The sequence below is a fragment of the Rhinolophus hipposideros genome, assembly GCF_964194185.1.
Source record: "Rhinolophus hipposideros genome assembly, chromosome: 22".
NCBI lineage: Eukaryota > Metazoa > Chordata > Mammalia > Chiroptera > Rhinolophidae > Rhinolophus > Rhinolophus hipposideros.
The window spans coordinates 32,417,104-32,434,583 of record NC_138068.1 but is presented as its reverse complement, the minus strand read 5'-3'; the positions used below and the strand labels follow the sequence as shown (position 1 = coordinate 32,434,583).

At 37.3% G+C, this 17,480-nt stretch overlaps 1 protein-coding gene across 8 annotated transcripts in view; it reads right to left on the bottom strand.

The window, feature by feature from the left end:
* Positions 1 to 957: 957 nt before the first annotated feature.
* Positions 958 to 17,480, bottom strand: part of BTBD3 (BTB domain containing 3) — a 34,286-nt gene continuing 17,763 nt past the window's right edge. For 3 of the 8 annotated variants that reach the window (XM_081033477.1, XM_081033479.1, XM_081033478.1), the window contains 5 exons: positions 9,945 to 10,230; positions 9,338 to 9,428; positions 8,649 to 8,767; positions 3,900 to 4,963; positions 958 to 1,183 (listed from right to left, as the gene is read on the bottom strand). In XM_081033477.1, coding sequence (XP_080889603.1) covers positions 3,931 to 4,963; positions 8,649 to 8,767; positions 9,338 to 9,428; positions 9,945 to 10,230 — 1,529 coding nt within the window. In that variant the 3' untranslated portion in view covers positions 958 to 1,183; positions 3,900 to 3,930. Of the gene's footprint in view, positions 4,964 to 8,648; positions 8,768 to 9,337; positions 9,429 to 9,944; positions 11,985 to 17,480 lie in introns of those variants that run through there. The other 5 variants (XM_081033480.1, XM_081033474.1, XM_081033476.1 and 2 more) reach the window with 3 other exon arrangements.

Genomic DNA, 17,480 nt, shown 5'->3' with positions numbered 1-17,480 from the left:
AAGGAGGAAAATAATCTCCAATTGTCTTGGAATTCTGAAAACAAATATATATATATATATATATATATATATATATATATATGTATATATGTATATATATATATATATATATATATATATATATATATACACACATACATGGCTTAAGTTTAAATAGCAACAAAGAGAGAATAGCTAAGACATTCCCGGATTAAAAGATCTTTCAGTTCAGGTTGTATCTGTAATTAAGCTGATAAGAATGTTTATCTATTATAGTTCCCTTAATTTTGGGAATAATTCCAACAATCCTTTGAGTAGGTATGCTATAGAAACTGAAGTCTGAGTAGATGAAATGTAGAGTTAATATGTAGGGTTTCACAATAAACTGAGTATAAAAGCAGCAGAAATCTGCAGTGAAATAACATATATAATTATGTATAAATGTATGTGTGTATACATGTACTTGATATGGGGAAATATAATGGAAAACTAGTTATTGGAAAACTAGTAAAAATTCTACTCAAAATTCTCATGTGACGCTCACTTTTCAAAATTTTTAAAAAATTATCCCTAGACTTAAACTATTACAACCCCGCAGGACAAGGAGCACTGGTTACATCTGAAGCTAGATGTGATTCAGTATCACCCCCTTAGTACAGCCAGATTAACAGCCATCTGAGCAACTATAGCATCAGAATGCCAGCCAATCACAAATTCCATCATGGTAATAGAAATGCATCTATTCATTCCCTCTCATTAATGTAACAGTCAGGCTTTGAACAATGCAATTGATTAACATATTCATTGTTCTCCTATGCTTTTGCCTCAATTTTTTTACTTCTTTAGGGATCAGAGCTATCTGAATACTTAGAAAAGAAATGCTCCTGCAAAACTATGTCTAAAAGTTGTGGCACCAAAAGTGCCAGAATGAATTTTTCACTATTTAAAGGGACCAGCAAAAATGCTAAGGAAAACAAATCTATGAATCAATTTTATTTTTATTTGCATTTAACATGATTATACACATTCATGTGTCTACCAAGATCTGCACTGTTACATTAAAAATACAGTACAATAACATTCAACATGAGGTACTTCATATTTATATATTTTTCCTTCATAAATAATGCTGTAAGCTACTAAATTCAAGCACTTTGATGCTCAAGTGGCTAGTGTCTTGAATTAGCCGGGCTTATTTCAACACCTTAAAAAACAAACAAAAAAAGACAGTTCAGTGCAATAATTATGTAGAAATTAGACCATTTACTTAAATACTATATTAAGATATGCTTAAAGAATATTACATTAGAACTGCTAGCCTAGTTCCCCTTCATCCCCAGTATGAACGACAAAGACTGCCAGATACATTGAGAAAAGCATCTACAAGTATTCTGTTTAATAAAGTTGGGTTTATACACTAGAGTTGCCTGCCTTGTCAGAACAAGTTTCTAGTTTTAAAAGCTACAAAATTTTAGATTATCAAAGAAAATAGAGCAAGCACATTAGCCTTTATTCCATGTTGTTGAAAATGCAGAAGGGAGAATAGGATTTAAAACATAAAATTTCTTATTCTAAATTCACTTTTGAAATTTAGCACACAGCTCTTGGCACCAGTCAATCAGGTGGTAAATGTCTTTTTTCTTTAGTAGTAATTAACATAAAATTAAGTTCCAAACTCAGGGTACAGGCTCTCATGCGGCTTTCACCCAGCAGGTCCCCAGCCACATGGAGGGCAGCTAGCTAACGGGAGCGCTGACACTGTTATTGAATGAACAATCTACACTATAAGGTTATCATTCCAACCTCACAATCTGATATGATGCAATTAATGCTACAGTTAATTCTCTTCTGGCTTAAAAATGAGTGCCTTCTAATGAGGTATATAGTCTACCAATTTGCATGGTAGCTATGGATTACTGAAATGTTTAACCATAATTTAAGGACAAAATCCTTTGTAGAAGTATTTTTTAAATCAAAAATCCACTTTTATTTCATAGTTGCTTTGCCAAAACTACTGTCATCTCCAATAAGAAATAATTGTTAGATAATTTTGGGAAGTTGTCCTGGGAGTACTCATTTATAATCACCAGTAACAGCTTTTGATCATCTATGCTAACAGACATAGGTAATGGCAAAGATGATTAAAACATTTCCCATAATCCAGTGTTCTCCTCCATCAGGGAAGCCGGCCAAAAGCAACAAGCCCTCATTCACAGGGGAAGAACTGGCAAGAAGCACAGCGAATATGATAAGGGCAGTCACTCACTAGGGCCTTGCTGGGGCCAGCAGGGGAACGTTTCTGTCCCACCGCTCACTGGCCAGGCAGGGAGGAGACAATTCCTGAGTCGGCAAACACACTATCGTGCACATGGGTGCCCACGTACACACACCCACCCCAGGACTAACTCCTGGCTACAGACAAGCCAGCTTCAGGCTTTCAGAGCAGGAGAAGGAGGCGGCCAGGGACCACACTCTGGGTGGCTGGGGAAACCATCTCAGGATCACACTGAGCAGAAAAGCTGCCCAGAAACACATGGATACTTCAACTGGAAGTGAGCACACTGGACACCACCAGGGTCACAGGCACTAAACCATCACAAGCCACCACCAAAGGAGAATTTTTTGATAAGCTTTTCCCTCCTTTGTTTACATTATCTGTGGACAAGAGAGCCGAATGTGATGCTGATACAGTGAATATTAGGTATAATCAGGTGCATCACTTCAGATCATTCTTATAAAACCCTGCAGGCATCTATATTGGCACTTTAAGATGGCCAGAGGCCAGATTCTAGCAGTCCAGGAGTAACACAAAATTATGATTAAGAAGATAGTATATGATCAAAGTAGAGCAGGTATATTTCAGACCAAAAAGAAAAAAAAAAAAATCAACAGATGAAAGTATCTTATTACATTAACATGTAGTGCTACAAAACTAATTGTTTTCCCATTCATCTAAATAATTATTTGGTCCTCTTTTCATAGGAAAAAGGAGAATAGGAATTCTATACAGTACGACTTAGGAAAACAAGGAAATGGTGGGGATCAGAAGCTAAGTGGTGAGAAGACAGTTTGACTTTTTCAAACTGCATTCTATTGTGCCATCAATTAACTCATTTGTAGTATGGGACAATTTTAGGTTTCCTTTATAAACTGTTTAAGTTTGAATTAATGGGCCTGTTTAACTTTTTTCTAATGGCAATAACATTTTATAATTTAGTTCCTTCTAAAATAAGTGTCTGTGCTGCAATATTTTGTCTTCTAAACTAAAAGAATAAAATCTGCTATGGCAGAAGTCATAGCCTAAACAAACATCCAGTTTCTTATTTCCCCATTTTACATTGACATTTTGTTAAATATTGTTAATATTTAACAATCTCACAAATTAAGATTTAAGAAAAAGCAATGCCCAGAAGTAAAATATTTAAAGGAAATAAGAGCTAAACATGACTATTGTCTATTTCCTAAATTATTACTTATTACAAAGCAAAACTTCTTTCATAATTATACACTGAGGTTTATCTGTTATTCTTTTTTTTTTGGGGGGGGGTTCTGTTTGAAAATTACTCATCATTACTTTAAACTATTTCTATTTGTCAAAATAAAGCCCTAAAGGAAATTTGAGGTGACTAAAAATTTTTCTTAAGGACAAAACTGAGAAGTCAATGGGGCACTTGGAAAAGAACACAAATTCTCCCCAGCTGTGTAGACAGACGCAATTCTAAAAACCACAAAGCTCTAATAAGAACTTGGCTCTTTTAAGCATATAGTTAAAAGCTGAATGCTGCGTTTTTGCCTGTACATAATTAAGAGGTTGAAAGAAATTAGAAACTGCCTATAGCTTCATTCATTACAAATTATCTGCGCTGATCACATGTCTGCAGATGAGCTAAGCATCAAGCAGGTAGGAACCAGATGCGCACCTCAAAGCTCAAACTGCTTCGGGAAGTGTTTTCAAGCATAGAATATAAGTTCGGGGATCTGTCCTCCCTGTACTCCGGTGCCATTGGTGCTATCCGAGGAGCACTGAAACTGGACAGTAACTTTGCCACACTGAACCTCCGTCATGCCTTCCTGTCCGAAGTAGCTGAGTTCATTGCCGTCCAGTATCACACTGGCTGTGTAGAAGGTGTCTGGCTCGATCTGCACTGGGTACTCAAACCACACAGGGAAGGTATTGCTGGAGCCATCTGAGAAGTACTTGCTCAAGTTCTGCCCCAGGACAACACCCTGCCGCTTGAGTTCAATCTTGGCGCTGTACTCTGCAGAGCCACAGCTGGAGCCATACAGCCCAAAGCCAGCGATGAACACTCTCTTATCCACTGCAAACTGGATGCTGTCACAGCGGCCTCGATAGCGCCACTGGTTGCTCCGATAGGCACACGACTGGAAACGGTGACAGCGCTGGGGTACGAGGCCCTTGCGGGCTTTACTCACAAACTGCAGCTCGGGCTTTTTGGCCGCAGTGTACCAGAGGAAGATGTCGTTGGTCTCATTAAGAGTCAGGACTCCAGACTGCGCAGCACCATTGGCAAAATCATCCAGGGCCATGGTAGGTATGCGGATCAAGTAAAGCGCCTTTCCCAGGACCTTGCGTTTATTTTCAATGCTCAGCGCTAGATCTTGTCGCTGGCATTCTACTTCAGCCCAGTTGAGAGCTGCTTCAAAAACCACAATTTCTTTGGCATTCAGAGTTTCCCTCTGGAGGATACTTTCTAGTGTCTGGAAGTCTATATCACAGAATCCCTCAGACTTGAGAGCTAACTCAGCCTGGGCATCGATTACCTCCCAGCAACGCTGGGTCAGGTCTGGCTCTTCGAACAGGCAGCTCTGGGAGAGGAGCACACAGGCGTTCTTGGCACTCAGGCTGGTCTCCAGGAAATTAACGCAGGCTCTGGCGAGGTGAGGGACAATGTATTTTTTGGCAGCATAAAGAGTAGCCAGCACTGTGTCAGCAGCCAAGTCAATTTCATCACAATAGATATATCTGAAAGAAAGTGCACAGCATGTAAATGGAATTTTCACAAAATGAGTGTGTCCAGCAAGAAAAGATGCAACTACTTTCAAGTTGGTTCCAAGAAAATCATCTTAGGTGACAGTTATTACAAAAATGATTAGGGATTAAAGAAACATCTGAAATATGTTCATAAATTAATATTTCGACTTAGTAGTAAGTTTGTATTAATTAACTTTGTGTTACCATTGTAGCCTCTATTTTATAAGTTGCATTCAATGTCTTCTCAGAAAAAAAAAAAAAAAAAAAAGAAGAAGGTACCGGAACTGTTTTGAGAAAGAATTTCATTATCAGATTACATGTACTACTTTATATTTAATGAAAAAATAATTCCCGTTTTAGAATATATATATATGTTTTACTTTAAAAATTTTCTGTACATTCAGATAGAAACAAATACATTTAATACTATAATGTTAGAAACAATTGCATCTTGATACTTTTAACGAAGTATGACTTGGATTTCTCCAAAACACAAAATAAAACCTGAGATTAAATAAGATACTTTTCAAGTAGTTCCAAGTTCAATAGGTTATCAAATATGGACTGCAATGCTGTCTTCCAAGTACCTTTACACAGAATCCAATACAGCCTTCATATCTTTTTTATTTTTTTTTAACTCTTTCCTCTCAACTCCTCTCAAAATTAAAGAATACATTGTTTCCAGGTCTATTTAATTAAAAGACAGTAAGAAAACCTAAAAATGCACTATTCCTGTGACTCTGTAAAGTATCCCTTTATTAGGAGATAAAACACTTCTAGGTGTCAGCTCCTCTCAAAATTAAAGAATACATTGTTTTTAGGTATATTTAATTAAAAGACAGTAAGAAAACCTAAAAATGCACTATTCCTGTGACTCTGTAAAGTATCCCTTTATTAGGAGATAAAACACTTCTAGGTGTTTTGGGGACAGTGGCAGGCTCTCAGAATGGTATGTAAAGGTAGCAATCATCTACTTCTTTTAGATTGCTATGGTTCACCAAGAGAGTCAGTGAGAACTACATACAGGTGAAAAATACATGCTGATAACACTTCATTTTAAAATTTTCTGTTTAGCTACTTGCTGTGAAGTTTTCCTTTAGTTATTGTATTTCAACTTAGTGAAATGCACACAACAAGAAATTAGTAACGCCTTCTATAAGAAAGTAAAATAAATAAACAAACAAACAAACAAATAAATAAATAAAAAATAATGATGGCAATATGAAAAATGTCTACAATCACAAATTGAATGTGCACTTTTACTCCCAGGAAGCCCCTTCTCTTCTCTGATAGGCTAAGCCATCTACCAGTGGCAAAGCTGCCTGAGAAAACACCTGCATCTTAGTGATACTCCAACCAGAGAACAGGGACCGTAGGGAGGATTCTGAAGCACACTCAGCACTCTAGTGCTTACACTGGAACCGTCAAGTGAGCACTTGTCCCTTTTTCTTGACAACCCCCTTTCCAGGAATACTGGTTACTCACCCACAATGCAGGTGTGAGGAAAATCTGGCCTCCACTATTCCTGGTGACAATGTGGTACTGATCAACTATGGCACGATAACAAATTGTACCTTACTACCACATTTCTGATTCTTACCACTTTACATGGATGACGTGTCTAATTTTAAAAAGCTGTACTGAGATACATTCTAGGAGATACATTTGTGAGAAAAGATGCTTGTCAAATGACCAAATGACTTAGGTGAAATGTAACCGATTCTTACGTGTTTCCTAAGTATGTATATATCTGGAATGACACAACATGATTCAACTTCAGTGAATTCAAAATGCTGAACTAGTGTTAGCCGTCTTTGCAACAGATAATGTCAAATATACAAAACTGGCTTGACTGGTGGGGGGGGGGGCGGGGGAGGTGGGGAAGCCTTGCAGGTAAAATTGGTTTTTGTTCTTTTATCTCTAAAAGATTACAAAGGTCACAAAGCACTGGTAGGTTATAAAGTGGTGGATTAGTTGACATTTTGATACTTCATACGCTCACTTGCCATTAATTTCCCTATTTTCCACTGTGAAAGTTTAAGTCGGCAGCAATTATTAGTTTGGTGCAAAAGGAATTGCGGTGTTGGCAATTACTTTTAACCTTTTAAACCGCAATTATAGATTTCAAAACTAAAATGCAAATAAAACATTAAATACTTTTAAGTTCTATAACTATTAACAGAGTGAAAATGCTCAGCCTCTCGGACTCCTCTTGTTTAAGCCTGCTTTGTTCCCATGGTCTTCAGGTTAATAGCTTCTGCTTAGTCTTACATACAGACATGTTAATCATTACAGGAATTCTGTTTGCGGCTTGAGTTTTACAAAAACAGCCCCTAACCGGAAACTGCCTCTCCTGAGGAGACAAGGGAAGTATATACAAAAATAATGATTACTTATCAAAGATTTCCAGGAACCTGAGACTGGACTCACATTAACTAGAGGCAACAGTCTAAGAATAAAGAAGTTTCACAATCTTCCCCCACCCCTTGCTGGCTCCCAGATGTCCAGTCCTCAATTATCTCTTGCCCCTCTATCTCCTCACTTCTCTTGACAAAAAAAGAAGGTTGAATTCTGTATTTTCTTAACATGGTTATTTAGAATACTAGTCTGTATCTTCTTAGCCTGCTGGCTTTCTGAATAAAGTCACTTTCCTTGTCCCAACACCTTGTCCCTCAACTCACTGGCTGTCACGTTGCTAGCAGACAATAGATAGCAACATTTTAACCATTGGTGGGAATACTGTCCAACTTGTTGATATACTGAATAATTTTTTCAACAAACATTATATTTATTCTAGTGAACCAAAATTCCTATAGCAACAGATAATCTTGAACTCTGATATACTTGGTGTGCTAGAATAAGGATTTAACAAAAATTAAATAAATATGATTTGGAATAATCATTGGATTTAATCACACAGTAGATGACCACTATCTAGCACCAGTACATGCAAAGAAGTGGATTTTATTTACCTTGTTAACATGTATTGGATTCTGAAAGACCTGTGAGATATGAAACTACTTTTTAAGAAATATGTATCTTATAGCTTTACATTTGTATACTACCAATTAAAATTTTTCTGTATAAATCCATATAAAGCTATAGGAAACTATCCATAGCTCTCAAAAAATTTCTCCTGTACTATCAAATGCAAATGCTTTTCATCCTTGAGAAACTGACTTTACGTAAGAGTACGTGTATGTGTGTGTGTGCAAAGATCAGATTATTTCACAGATAGTGAGTTTTATATTTGCTGGCAAGAAACAGTAACTCCTAGAAAACTTAGAAATCTCTTAACTAGTAGTATTTAAACAAGGTACATAATTTCCAGAATTGCGAAGCAAATACTTATGTCTTTAAAGACTTCTTCACACACAAGTCTTTCAAAGAGAACATCCTGTTAGGTAATACCTATACCAGAAAGTTATTTTTCTTTAATTCTAACTCGTTAAAAATCAAATGACTATACATGCCACTTGCTGCAAATCCCATGCCAAGGTGTGATTATAAATGCCTGCATCATTCCACTGAAAGATGTAATTTACAAGGTAAGCAGCACCCTCTGTCTTCATCAGTCGCCCTTTTCTGCTACACAGAACTTATATCTAACTGTGAAACCAGCAGAGTACAAGTACAGCATAAACAAACTCTTTCCAAACATATGAGTGATGCTTACTTCAGCATAGCGAGAAAAGCAGCAGGTTCGACATCTGGTATACGGATTTCATCTTTGTCCTCAGCAAGTTCTCCGTAAAACATTGCATGGAACACAGAGCTCCCAACAGCTAAAACGTACTGTGGAGAAAGGGAAATCTTATTTCATGCTCTAAATTGAGGCATTTTCAGCAAATCAATCCAGAAAAACAACTTTAGGCAATCAGGTTCAGTGGACACAGATCACATAAACGGGCTCTCTTGCCAAAACCAAGGTACAATGTATCTTGCCTTGAAAGCATTACAATAGATGTTCATGCACACCAGTCTCTATGCTGCTAATTATCTCAAGGACTTAACAGATTAATGTACAAGTTCCCTCATAACAAAATAAACAAATAAAAGAAAAGCTTATCTAACTGACTTCTCGGGGAAGAGTAAACACATGACTTTCCTAACCTGTCGCAACAACTTCCCATCACTGGAGAGTTAAGAGGGCATGTTTTTGTGTGAGGTATAAAGCAGAGTAGAAGGAACAAAGAAAAAAATTAAGCGTGGCCAAGGCCCTCCGAGAGACTGCACTTTCTTCGTGATGGGGTGAACCATGCACTGCCTGCCATCGGCAAGTTGCCCACCCCAACTTCCAGGCTTATGGAGAGGGTCCCTCTTTGAAAATCTGAGGACTAAACCGGTAAGGCAGCTGTTGCTTACTTTGTGTCCTGGCAACCGCTGAGTCCCACCTGGTGGCCCAACCACAAAATGTACATCTGCCATCAAATCATTATTGAACATCACCGCATTTCTATAAACAGAGGCAATTCATTAATTCACAGCAGCTAGCATTGTTAACAACCCCAGCCCCAACACACAAAACCCAGAAAAGATTTTCAAGCTAAGCAACAGTTTAATAACTTCGGGGCAAAACTACAAATAAAGGTTCCAAGTAAACAACAGTGTTTGTAATCACTGCAAACGCATGGGAAGTAAAGTTTAAAAAAAAAAAAAAAAACAGAAAAGAAAAGAAAGTTATCCTAACTTTTCATCAGACTAAGGGCAAATAAAAGGATTTTATCTTCTATGGCCCAGAGACACACCTCTGTCATTGAAATGTTACAGCTTGCAAAAACATTTTTATCTAAGAGGAAAACAGCTGTACTGTTTTGGAAAAGGTACAAGGCAGCTTTCCATTACCAATAAAGCTGCTGGGAAAAGAGGAAACACAGATTTATGTTAAAATACAGTATGGGTTGTGCAAAAGCAGAAACTTCCACACAGGACAACTTTTAAAGTAAACACGCTGGCCCGGCACTTAACTTACCTTTCTCTGATGGTGGGATAGAGACCCTGCCAATTCGGGGCCGGAATCAGGTTGTTGTTACTGAGGTTCTGCTGCTGGTACTGCTGGGCAGTGGTGCTGCTGGAGCTGGCTGCTTTTTTGCGGGGGAATAGATCAGCAGCCATCTTTTTCTTCTTTTTAGTCTTCAAGGTAATTATTTCATAACAAACTGGGGGCAACTTGCTGCTGCCGCTGCTGCTGCCGCTGCTGCTGCTACTGCTGGTATTTGTTTTCTTCGAGCTTTTCTTGGACCTGTTTTTGACCGTCTCTGGAAGCATCAAGAAGAAGGTGAGACATTTCATGTTCTTTTCCTTGTCATCTACCATGAGTACAGTATGTCTCTCTTTATAGCTAGATATCCCAAATTGTTGTGAACATCAAGGAAAAGAGGCTGGCGCGAGCTAAGATGTTAACAGAAACCAACAAGCTGATATTTTGCTTCTTTTCTCAGCCGGACAAGGTGACCTTTTCACTATGTTGAATACAAACTGGCTTTAAGTTTTATCCAGTACTGGGTCTGTTAAATACATCCCCATCATGATTCCTGTTTCTCTTATTTGCTCATAAAAATAACCCAGTTTCCTAGATAACCTGAAAATGCTACAGTGAGCAAAGATGACAGGCAGAGAGCCGCAGCACTTGTTTTCTGAATTAGGTTAGCAAGATGTGCTGGAGCCGCGCGGGCGAGTCTGTTCAGCCGGCTGAAGTTGTGTGGTGAATGGATCGGAGGAGTAGGTATTACAGCCCTGCAGATGGAGTCAGACAGCCAGTGCTCACAGCCAATAGCTGAAGTCACCAATCATGATTGGACCAAGCAAAACAGTGACACCTATTGTAACGTGCACAGTTCTGATATTAAAGGAACAGCAGTTGCATTCTGTCTACTGTTATTGTACAGTTAAATAACATAAACAACTTATGAAATACATCTGAAAACAGGAAGAGGTTATGCTCACAGATTTCTCTTCAGTAGATGTACATTTTTTGTTTTCCCAGTTAAACAAGCAGGGTCAATTAACAAAGGGTAGGGACTGATGTCTACTCTGTATTTCTAGTAAAATCTTTATCTCAGCAGCATTTAGTTTCAAATACTTCAAACAGAATCTTCCATTTTACCAGCTAAGAGGAACTATTAATAGCAAAGGCATACTAAACACATTTATCGCAGTTTAGTGGGAAAAATATTATTTTTCTTTTTTCAGTCTCTGAGTGAAAGTTACAGTCTAGTACAAAATAAGAGATGAGGTCATGTATTCATTTTACCTCCCAGTGTTTTCTAGCTCCTATAATGATTTTTGACAGGAGTCCCAGATCACAAAATGCTGTTAATTAGACCATGATTATACCAGTAGTCTTAGGTGCACTAAAACGTAAGACAAATTCTAGACGTAAAAATAAGATTCAAATGGGACAAATCTAAATCTGGTAATCAGTGTTTAAAGGTTGTAATTCCCTAAAAACATGCCAGAAGGGGCCCTGTTCAGAATTTCAAAATCCAACCTAAATAGTATGGCTACATTTAGACCTGTCATAATTTTTAAGAATATAAGCCACAACTTGTAACACAAAATCAATCATAAGGATATTCAAAATGATCAATGTTCTGATGCTGCCTAGTTAAAATGCAAATAGGTTTTCTCTGCTTTGAATCAGAAGAATATATATATTATATGGTTTTTAGAGATGAGAATCCTCCAATAATTTCTAGCTCTAGTGAGTAAAAAAAAATAAAAACGCCTGCTGTAGTTTCCACACTTAGTTATTTTTTTAAAAGAGATTAAACAAGGAGATTTAATCTCACCCCATTTATTTGGATGATTGTCATTTTTTCTCAGTGCAGCAGCCATTTGCTACCCCCCATCTACTGTGCTCTTCACGAGCAAAGCCCTGCTAGCTCCACAAGACTCATCTGAGTAACGAGTGCAGGACAGACTGAGGGCTCCACACGTGGGGGCGTCCACTGTTATTACAACTAAGCATCTACTGACGGTAACACACCAGAAATCAGACTTTAGATTCCTGGAACTCTAAATCACTACATTGACTAAAGGAATATCTTCTTTATCGGCACTGTTGTTATTAAAACTGCAAAGCCACTGCAAGCCAGACTAGACTGTGTATAGGAGAAACACGGTCTTGAGCAGGTTATTCATCCCAATTTTACATGGATCTTAAAATGCTGCTTACTTACAATTATCATGTTTCCATTCACAGGGCTACTACTACACACATACATATTCACACACTTCCAAATCTCCTTCAAACACATTTTCACATACATTGGAGAGGGAGGGAGGGAGGGAGGGAGGGAGGGAGGAGAGAGAGAGAGAGAGAGAGAGAGAGAGAGAGAGAGAGAGAGAGAGAGAGAGATCTGGAAACTAGTTTTTAAAAATAAAAACACATGGTAAAAGGCATGGAAAAAAAAACAAATGAGTTCCTATTTGAGTTAACTATTCAGGACATGGTTAAAATTAAAGGATTTTTCTCCTGCTCAACAGCTACTCAACTTTCTGACCACTACCCTCTAGGAAAGCACCCACCACAGGGAGTTCCTTCTGACAGGTCAAATAGTAATCAATTAGAATGGAAAAAGAAAGGAGCTGCTGTGGGACAGACATACTAGGAACTGGCAGCTGGACAAACGAAATGGAAAAGGTATAAAAAGCAGACACAAGAACTTACAAGGCTCTGTGGTTTTTATTCATTTTGCATACATATAGTTCAACACCCTTTACTAAGACAGCCTTTGACAAACAATGCTTTCACACTAATAAAATAAAGAAAAAAATAAAGTGCATGTAACGGTTTAAGAAAGGAAATTAATATTTTAGAAAACGTTCTTTCTGAAATTAAAGGTTTCACTTATTTGGAATATTAAGTTCTGTGGAAAAGCTTGAATCTATTAGTTCAATGATATGGTGCTAAATCTGAATCACCTAGAATAGTACTTCAACAAGGGATGTTATCTCTCATGGAAGTGATGATTGATGAGCATTGCTGTTTAAAGACATGGTCTTGACTACAAAAAGTAATCCAATTAAGACAGTGAGAATGACATTTTGATTTTTGCAGCTAATTCGAAAAGCAGCAAAATGTTAAAAAAATTCTGACAATGGAAAATGTATGAAGCACTACCTTTTCTTATATAAGGTATGTAATACAAGGTCCTTGCTACTGAAATGATGGTCCAAGGAGCTAGCACCAGGAATATCACTTGGAAGCCTGTTAGAAACCTAGAATCTCAGCCAGATTCTGGATCAGAATCTGTATTTTAACAAGACCTCCAGGTAGTTTGTATGAAATTCAAGTTTGAAAAAAATCTCATATAGATAACTGAAGAATGTTGCAGGTCTCCCCAATTATCCGGTACCAACATCTGGCATTCTGCATTCCAGTACCAATTATCCAGTACCAACATTCTGCATTCAATTATCAAGTGAAGAAATAATTCAAAACAATTTAATTTGGTTTAGATATAAAACTTAACAACCTTCACGTCTTTTTCTGAAATTCTTCTTGTTAAGCCCTAAATGTCAAAATTGTAGGATTCAGGTCTGTAGACAGTCAAGTGAGAGGTCCCAAATATATTTCAACTCTCTGAAAAAAAAATAACAACCCTCAAGCCCAGATTATTCTAAAGGACAATGACAGAGACAATTTTAGTAGGAAAAATAAAAGACCAAAAATTGCCAAGTATGAAACAGATGAGCAACTTAATATTTTTAAATAATCTATTTCACAGTTCTATTTCAAAAAATTAGTACAGCAAAATCAGCAATCAAGTAATCTGGCTGAGTCCTGGCTCAGCCACTAAAAAGTGTGTGTGTGGGGGTCAGGGGGTCTAAACAAATCATAGCCTTTAAGGGTCTCAGTTTCCTCAGCTACAAAAGAGGTTCATCTAGAACAGATAGATGAGTGTTTTTCAAATTTTACACTCAGTCCACAGTTAAGAAATGCATTTTATATTTGGATTCATTACTAACACACACACACACACACACACACACACACACACACACACACACACAGAAGGGATGCCAAAAATATGTATACACATTTTAAGAAAGGAAAAAACTGTATTAAAATTCTAATACTCAATATATACCGATAACAAAAGTCGAATATAAGTTATGTGTATACATTTTTTGGGGACCCCAGTACATACACAAATGAAAAGACAGTTCACAAAACTTATTCTTAGCATGTTATGGTACACTGACATTTTATTCTTTTTCTTTTTAATGTTGGTCTTGATTCATTCCATTGATTTCATGAGCACAGTTTAAGTAACATTGGTCTAGATTATTTCTAAGGTTTTTAAGGTTTGCCAATCCAGAGTTCTTTTCTATCAAGAATCTGGACTAGGGGCCACCAGATGAGGTAGAAGGCAGGCTGCGTCAACATACTGGAGCCCCCAAAACCTCCCAAATTGCATATAAAATTGGGAGTGTGCGTTTCTTTTTCTTTAAAGAAAAGCCATAGCTGTCACCTGTCTTTCAGAGTAATCCATGATTCAAAACACAATAAAATGTTATGAAAATCTAAGATCAATCTGAATATACAAAATAGTCATATCACTTTATTCTCTGCTTTTATTTCTAGTTTATCTCATTAAACAAAAAATATGACTTCTTTCTCCCCCTTGAAACTAAATATAAATAGTTAAAACCTCATCTATTAAATCTGTAACCCAGAAACACTGCCCACTGGGTTGAAGGGTAATAAAGGACAAAAGCCTTATATACATTGTAAAATTTCATTTCTAAATTTCTTTCAACTAGCTCTGTATCACTTGTTCCTATGCCTCCTGAATTCTAAAGCTGTTAGGAGACATGGTTAATCTGCCAGAATGAAGTAAATAGGTCAAGAAGCCAGCAGCGTTTTAGGAAAGTATTTTCAAAGTACAACACGCTGATCGTGCAGTGAATTTAGGTGTTGGGCATACAAGCAAGACAAGGGACCAAGCTTAAAAGGTTATTAGCTAAGAATAGTGGGTTTCAGATGATGTTTATAATTGCCAGAAAGTTCAATCACATTTATCTCTTTTCATTCAATTCCCAACAATAACAAAATTATCAACAGAATTTAAGCTCTCTTGGATCATCCTCTTCACTGAAAGGTTTGCCAGATGTCCTACCTTTATTTAGTAGAATCTTGTTACGTTCAGTTTGGGGGCTTGAAGGAGGTTTAGAACTAAAAGGGACTCTAGAAATCATTTAATGCAACTCTGCCCCACAGATAAGGTAACTAGGTGTCCAAAAGACTGAGATGCGTGAAAAGTTCACGGTTAAGTAGTAGGGCAATGTCCGGACTTGAAAGATTTCCTGACTGCCTGCCTAATTTCGTCTGTTCCACTCACTCTAATGTTTACCCACAGTAATTACCTACATTTTTACATAATGCTTTATCTTCGTATTTCTATTCTACTTTAAAAGAAAAATATGAGTGCAAAATTTACAGACATGAAAACCATGAATATACACACTCCACACACTGCAGAAGACATGCTGTAGGAAGAATGTGAGAAAGACATTTTCTTGAAAGAAATGGAGAACTGTAACAAGAAGGAACATAAAAGCATATCAGAAAGCTGCTCAAAAACAGAAGAGGCTCTCCAGGTAACATGAAAGTTAGAAAACCAGCCATTCATGGTTAACACCAATAGATTTTAGGTCAACAACTAACAATGCTGGCAACTCCTGTTTAACCTGCTCTAACTCTGGACTCCTTGTCTAGACTTGTATTTGGTTTACTACAAGTCACCTAAACAGCTACAGCAGTGAGGTTAACTGAGGTTTAAATAAGGTAAAATTAAGAAATCAGTACCACTCCCACGGATTATTAATACAACACAGCAGAGACTAGAAATTTAACCTGATCAGTCATGATGGAGTCTATTTTGTTTCTGCTTATTTTGCTCTTCAGTACTGAGCGAAAATTATGCCTGTGATTTGGAAGGTAAAACAGACAAGCCACAAAATGTTGGCAGTCCCTAAAGATAACAGCAGCTGCTGGAAAACAGACTATATGCTTTCTAAATTTGGAAATAAACAAGGAGTCAAACACTGGCAGCATGGTATGGGGAAAAAGCAAGAACTAATAACAAGTGACTGTAAGGTTAGTTACTTAGTATCTGTGAGCCTCATTTTCCTCATCTGCCAAATGGGAGTAATTATACCCAGTTCATCCTTCTCAAGTTTATTGTGAAGGCAAGATTACAGGCCTGTGAAAGCACTTTGATAAAAGTTAAAACGACTCTGCAAAGGTAATCTTTCACTATTAGTAACAAATGTACCCAAAGCAGGAAACATTTGTGATACAACCTTCCAAAACACAAAAACCTAAAGATTAACCTGGCTCCCTGCCCCTGTAATCTTCCAGACTCACAACTACTGACATTTCATCCGATTTGGAGGCTTGCTCCAGCCTCACCCACAGACGAAGCAGGTCCCCAGCTGCTGGGATTTTGCAGGTGAGGTTCAATAATCAAGATTCATGTTTGTTGTACATTGTGATCAGGTTCCCACCCAATGCCCAAATAAGCACCTGAACTCAGACTCCAGGCTAGGTGTCCACTGGATTTCAAAGCTCCATGAAGTCACCTGTTGGCAGATGCCCTGCTGTACCCACCTCCTCAGAGAGCTCCAAGATGCGAGTAGTCGATCTAGCCACCCGGCAATGTCTACAGGAGCAACCTAATTTGCCCTCTCTCAACAATGACCCAATTTGAATTCTAGCACTAAGACTGATAACTAAGACAAGCATTTGGCCGAGGCATACATATCTCAGGGGCATACATATCTCAGGGCCGGCTGGAAGAATGAGGCTCATGGACAGTTATCACTAAGTCATTTCCTTTTCACCACACAAGAGCTCCAGTTAACCTTGAATTGTACTTTAAATTTTGGGGAAAAAAAATGCCCAAAGGTAGACTGTGACAATTCTTTGAGAGCAGGAGAGATTCTTTTTAAAATTCCATATGGTACTTAAGATGATATCTGATGATTATAGCTGTGTCTGTGTGTACCTTATTTGGAATACTAAACAACTCATCTAAATCCCGAATCATTCTCGATCATATGTTAAATGAGGTGATCTTGAAAAGAAATATATAAAATTTGTCATGTGAGATACTCTAAAGATAGCTATTTAAAGGAATGCTACTATGAATTCTTTTGTAAAGATTAGGGTACTTTGGTAAACAAGGTAGTTAACTGCAAATTTTTATATATTCTATTGAGGATCTCACAGTAAATTTAAGTGTTCACTACATAATCTTATCTTTTCCAACCCTAGATTTCTAGGATTAAAGAATCTGCATAATGTTTAGCAGAATTAACGATTTATTTAATAGTTTTCTTTACATTTTAGTATTATGACCAATACCCGAGTAAAACTCTTATGTGTATATACAGAGGGTGCCAAAAAAATGTATACACATTTTAAGAAAGGAAAAGTATATTAAAATTGTAATAATATATACCGATAACAAAAGAATACAAGTCACTTTTGACTCCT